This window comes from Oreochromis niloticus, linkage group LG3, assembly GCF_001858045.2.
Source record: "Oreochromis niloticus isolate F11D_XX linkage group LG3, O_niloticus_UMD_NMBU, whole genome shotgun sequence".
NCBI classification, from domain to species: Eukaryota; Metazoa; Chordata; class Actinopteri; order Cichliformes; family Cichlidae; genus Oreochromis; species Oreochromis niloticus.
In genome coordinates, this window is record NC_031967.2 from 43,139,368 (window position 1) to 43,145,635 (window position 6,268).

The 6,268-nt window shown below is 41.0% G+C and overlaps 1 protein-coding gene across 1 annotated transcript; it reads left to right on the plus strand.

Moving 5' to 3' along the window:
• The first annotated feature begins 2,579 nt into the window (after positions 1-2,579).
• On the plus strand, positions 2,580-5,406 carry LOC109203658 (tripartite motif-containing protein 16-like). Its single transcript, XM_019363358.2, has one exon. The coding sequence runs from the start codon at positions 2,830-2,832 to the stop codon at positions 4,618-4,620; it is 1,791 nt and encodes a 596-aa protein (XP_019218903.1). The 5' UTR covers positions 2,580-2,829; the 3' UTR covers positions 4,621-5,406.
• The last annotated feature ends 862 nt before the right edge of the window (positions 5,407-6,268 follow it).

The window sequence follows — 6,268 nt, forward strand, 5'->3', positions numbered from 1 at the left end:
ATATCTTGAGATGTTTTAAATTTGTTTAATGTTGAAATTTCAGCTCAGTGAAGCACTTTAAGCACAAGCATTTTTAAGTAATCTTTCTTGTAGAACTTTGCTACAAATAAAGAGCTTTGTGTTGAAAGGTTGTTAGTTAATCATTTACAAATCAATATTTACAAATCAAAAAAACGTGAACATGTAAAACTGCGGTGTTAAGCAATGCAGTTAAAAAATTTGGGTACGCCTAACTTTTGTGCTGGTGCGCCTAAAAATAAAATTTAGGCGCACCAGTGCAACCATGGCAAAAAGTTAGTCTAGAGCCCTGCCAGTGATGAGAGGTGGAGGCACCAAGATGTCTTTTCTCGGATGTAATTCTTTGCCTTGTTTCATAAGCAGTCAATAAGGTAGACAGAATTCCAAATAAGGTTTGAATGTGATCACAAGTTCTCTGTAGAGCCTCTGAAGAACAAAAGAATCTGTAGCTTCTCTTTGAAAGTATTCAATACTTTCGAATAAATTATTTAATTAATTGAATCATTTCTGTAACTGTGAGACACTTGCTGCTGCTTATCTTGGCCACGTCTCCTTTGAAAAAGAGGTTTTTAATCTCAATGGGATCTTCTTGGTTAAATAAAAAATTTGAAATGTTCTAATGTCATTTTCATAACTACTTACTCCCCAAATTAAAGACAATATTAATAAAGAAAATGCATGACTTTTAAAAGCTTAATTGCTTGGTTCATCTGGTTCAGGTGAAGTAAGTTTTCCAAGTGTATAATATTTCCTGGTTTAAAAGTGATTCCTGCTTAAGGGGGAGCTTCCTGTGCTAGTAAATGCATACATGAGAATGCCAGAATGCATGTGTGTAAAGGATAAATAATGGGATTGTATGTGTATATGAATATAGGAGTACAGTCGTCCCTCATTATAACGTGGTTCACCTTTCACAGCCTCGCTGTTTCGTGGATTTTTTTTTTTGTTTTGTGCAATTTTGGATGTTTTTTGTTGTTGTTGTTTTTGGTTTTTTTACAATGCATTGTGTTCTGCGTCCTGATTGGCTGTAGACCATTGTAGATCAATCTTGTGCCGTGTCCCCTGTACTGTACAGAAAGCGTTCAGCTTGTCAAATTTACATAAATCTTCGATCGCTAGCAGTGTGACTCTGAAGTGCTGCACTGTATGTTTGTAAGATTTCTCCCCAACAAACACAACAATGTTGCTGCTTCACTCGCAGTTTCTACTTGATATCTGTTGATTGTCTTAGCACTAAAGTTGCTGAGATTCAAGTGAACATCTCATGATGTGTTTTCAGTGCTCTAGTCTGAGAGTAAAACTATATTTAAAACACATGAAGTCAATCACTTATGTAACAGATTCATCCACCAGTCCTAACAGCATCATTTAAAACATTTCAATAGAAAATGTTTTAAAAACAGAGACTATTATTTTCAACACAGAGCAGAATACAGGAGGGATATGCACCATAAGCCCAACCCAGTGTGAGGGTCCATGTTTCCACAGTGAGTAAATAAATGCAGTACTATATGCTGCTCAGCTAATAGAAAAGTTAGTTTAAAATACACTTAATGACAAAAGATACTTGACTGTTGATTTGGTTTAGCATTAATAATCTTGGAAGTTAGACGACCACTGGAAGATGGAGAAGCTTTAGATGAAAACCATTTTCATGTCTCTCCTCTTCTGCTTCTTTCTAACAGCAGACGTCCTTCAGGATCTCTCTCCACCCAACCAACATGGAGTCTTCTGCCTTTAACAGATGCTGCTCTGCACTTAGTTTCCTTATAAACTAAGTGCAAAGTGACCACTGCATGAGAACCATGAAATACTCTTCAGCCTATTACACAAATTTCACTCCAGAATTCACAATGTTTAGTTGCATAAGTATTATATGTCTAAATCATATAACACAGATATTCACTTTTTCATTATCCACAAACATGTCTGCAAGACAAATGTTATTTTCTGCTCTCCCTTTGTCTCACTGAGCAGCCATTTCAACTCTACTACGTTAGGAAGATACACAAAAAGACCAAACAATAGATGTAGGGCGGGCAAAGGCACTTCCATGCTCACAAGTAATTAGAGACAGTAAAGTGAAGATAATACTTAACTGAAATCAGGAAGGCTTCCAGAAGAGCTTTGGAAAGAGAGACAAGAGGAAGAATGTGTGTTTATTAGTGTATATGTGTGTGTGAGAGAGAAATGCAGAGATAAGTACAGGAATGACTCTTAAAAGAACCGTTTGTGTTTGTACGAAGAAGGAACATGTGGAGGCAAAGGGACAAAGGGGACCTCACGACAGGTGATGTTTGTACAAAGAAGGAAAAAGAAGGAAAGAATGGTTATTTTCATCTAAAGTATTGCATTATAAATGCAAAACCAAAACAAAATGCAATATTAACTTATATTAACTTTTGCAGTTATATCTGGAATTACATGTACAGACACTGCTGATTTTAGAGCTCTCATCTTGTTACAGCATCATCTTTTCCTTCTTTCCCCATCAACACACCCGTTACCACTTCTCATTGGTCCTGCAGTTACCTGGCTCTCAAACTGCTCCTCTTCCTGGAGTGAAGCACAGCCTGATAACCCTCCCTCTTCTTCCTGCTCTTAAACACAGCACCTCCTCTCTGTCCACGTGTTTCCTCGTTCCCTCCCCTTCAGATCTGCAGTTTGAAGATGGGTGTAACCAACATGTGGTGACGTGTAAGAGCTGACAGGCTCCATTCACTGCAGAAACATGTTGTTGAGATCAGAGCTCAGACTAGTTTCAGTTATAAGGAAGAGAAACTCACACAGTCACTGACACTGAGAGGAGAAATGGCACAGAAAGGAGTTCAGCTGGACCGAGAAACCTTCTCTTGTTCCATCTGTTTGGATCTACTGAAGGATCCGGTGACTATTCCCTGTGGACACAGCTACTGCATGAACTGTATTAAAGAGTTCTGGCATGAAGGGGAGGAGAAAAAGAAAATCCACAGCTGCCCCGAATGCCGAAAGGGTTTCATACCGAGGCCTGTCCTGGTGAAAAATGTCATGTTTTCAGCTTTAGTGGAGCAGCTGAAGAAGACTGGACTCCAAGCTGCTCCAGCTGATCACTGCTATGCTGGACCTGAAGATGTGACCTGTGATGTCTGCACTGGGAGGAAGCTGAAAGCCATCAAGTCCTGTTTAGTCTGTCTGGCCTCTTACTGTGAGAAACACCTCCAACCTCACTATGATGCAGCTCCATTAAAGAAACACAAGCTGGTGGCCCCCTCCAAGAAGCTCCAGGAGAACATCTGCTCTCGTCATGATGAGGTGATGAAGATTTTCTGTCGTACTGATCAGCAGAGTATCTGTTATCTCTGCACAGTGGATGAGCATAAAGGCCATGAAACAGTCCCAGCTGCAGCAGAAAGGACTGAGAAGCAGAAGGAGCTCGAGGTGAGACGACTAAACATCCAGCAGAGAATCCAGGAGCGAGAGAAAGATGTGAAGCTGCTTCAACAGGAGGTGGAGGCCATCAATGGCTCTGCTGATAAAGCAGTGGAGGACAGTGAGAAGATGTTCACTGAGCTGATCCGTCTCATCCAGAAAAGAAGCTCTGATGTGAAGCAGCAGGTCAGATCCCAGCAGGAAACTGAAGTGAGTCGAGTCAAAGAGCTTCAGGAGAAGCTGGAGCAGGAGATCGCTGAGCTGAAGAGGAAAGACGGCGAGCTGGAGCAGCTCTCACACACAGAGGATCACAACCAGTTTCTACACAACTACCCCTCACTGTCAGCACTCAGTGAGTCTACACACTCATCCAGCATCAATGTTCGTCCTCTGAGGTACTTTGAGGATGTGACAGCAGCTGTGTCAAAGACCAGAGATAAACTACAGGACATTCTGCGAAAGAAATGGACAAACATCTCACTGACAGTCACTGAAGTGGATGTTTTACTGTCACCACCAGAGCCAAAGACCAGAGCTGGATTCTTAAAATATTCACATGAAATCACACTGGATCCAAACACAGCAAACACACATCTGTTATTATCTGAGGGGAACAGAAAAGTAACATTTATGGAACAACAACAGTCTTATTCTGATCATCCAGACAGATTCACTGTATACTGTCAGATCCTGAGTAGAGAGAGTCTGACTGGACGTTGTTACTGGGAGGTGGAGTGGAGAGGGGAAGCAGCTGGTGTAGCAGTCGCATACAAGAATGTCAGCAGAGCAGGGAGCTTCAATGAATCTGTATTTGGAAACAATGACAAATCTTGGGCACTATATTGTGACACAATCAGTTTTCAATTTTGGCACAACAATGTCCAAACTGTCCTCTCAGGTCCTCGGTCCTCCAGAGTAGGAGTGTACCTGGATCACAGAGCAGGTATTCTGTCTTTCTACAGCGTCTCTGAAACCATGACTCTCCTCCACAGAGTCCAGACCACGTTCACTCAGCCGCTCTATGCTGGACTTTGTCTTTCATTTTCTGATGGAGTTACTGCAGAGTTGATTAACCCTCTGGGGTCCACCGATTTAAGACGGCACAGCAACAAGATGCAGCGGGCAGAGTCTCCGTTTCAACGTGTGTCGAAAGCCCAGACTTCAAAGTATATACCAGTTTTTAAATCGTGTTGATTGGCCATGTAAAACCAGAGTTAATTACGATCAAAAATAAATGCAATGGTTTTTCTGAATAAAACAGTGGTGTTTACTGCGGGAAGAAACAGTAAAAACTGTGTTTTCTACGGACATCGCTAGCAAACACTCTCCACTTGCGAGCAAAAAAGAAATAACACCCCTTCTCTATTGGTGTTGAAGTGTACCATGTCAACCAATCAAAAAATTATACCGCAACATGTGGCATTTGGTTGTTTAGGTAGAGGGGGAAGATTTAGGAGAGAGCGAGTTTTCGCATGTGAGACTTTTAGCATGGTTGGAGTCTATAGTTAGTGTGTAGTGTAGACATTGTTTTGTTTTGTTTTGTGTGTCAGTTATACTGCTGAATGTCACAGTTGGTGCAAAAAGGCAACCAAAGACAGACTGCAATGTGAATCCTGTCTCCAGCTAGAAAACGGGAGGAGTGATACATCTCTTGCTGTCAGACCTGCAGAGTTTAGGCCTGTGGTGTTCTCCTCAGTCTTATAATGGACAGTAACTTTTTTTTTGGAGTGGCACAAAAAATGTCTGTGCCTTCTTATTTGATGTAGAACACCTAATTGTCATGTTAATAGTTAGGGTTATATAAAAAACACCTGAGGCCTTGGCTGCATTTTTAGCTAAATAGTACCATATAACTTTGTTGTTTGCAAAACCTGTGCATAATTTTTCAAAATGCACAATTTCTATTTGCAGTGAAATTGATTCATTAACATGTTTGTGGTTTTTACAGCAAAAAATTGTACTTTTTTCTACTCGGATTTTATGGGGTTTTTTTGTCTGAATTTAGATCAATTGTGTTAATACAGTATGTCAAAATGAAAAAATAACTCCTAATTCAGATATTTGAGGTTGTGCTGAAAATAATGATACCAAACAAGGCAAGATGAACAGTTTTTAAACGTGAAATATAGAGGTCAAATCAAAAGTAGGGATGGGTATCGTTTAGGTTTTATCCAATACCGGTGCCAAACCGGTAGTTTTGAAACAGTGCCGGTGCTTAAAGAATGGAGAACACAAACTTTGTCCAAAAACCTCTCATGTTTAGCTGTTTTCCACTTTTTCTTTGGTCATTTTAGCCTTTTTGGCCAGGGTGAAGGGAGTATCTGCCATCAAACAAGAAGACAGCCGCATGTAACTACGACGGTGTTTGCTAGTTCACCTTACATGCATTAATGTAATAACGTGGTTAGCCTACTGAACGTAAATTACACACGAACAACATTAAGCTACTGACCCAGAGAACAACGGCGTCTGCTGCCATCATCATCCGTCATCATTTCTGCTACACTGGCAGGGCTAGGGGCCAGGACTCTCCTCTTCGGGTTTTTGGGGGATGTTGCTAACTCTGGGTCTGATAACAGGCACCACACCTGCAGTAGATGTGCACGGTGTGAGGTCTTGCGGCAAGCTATCAAATACGGTGCATTTCTCGGCTTTTAAAAAAACGCTATGCGTCGCCAGGTGTTTCATCAGATTCGAGGTGTTACCTCCTTTGACAGTATCACAGTATCAGCTTAAAGCACTTGTTGCAGGCTGCTGAGTTTTCATCTTTTGCTGTGAAGTACAGCCAGACTTTTGACCGCTTCGCCTTGGGCATTTTTAATCTGTAGCTCTGCTCTAAAAG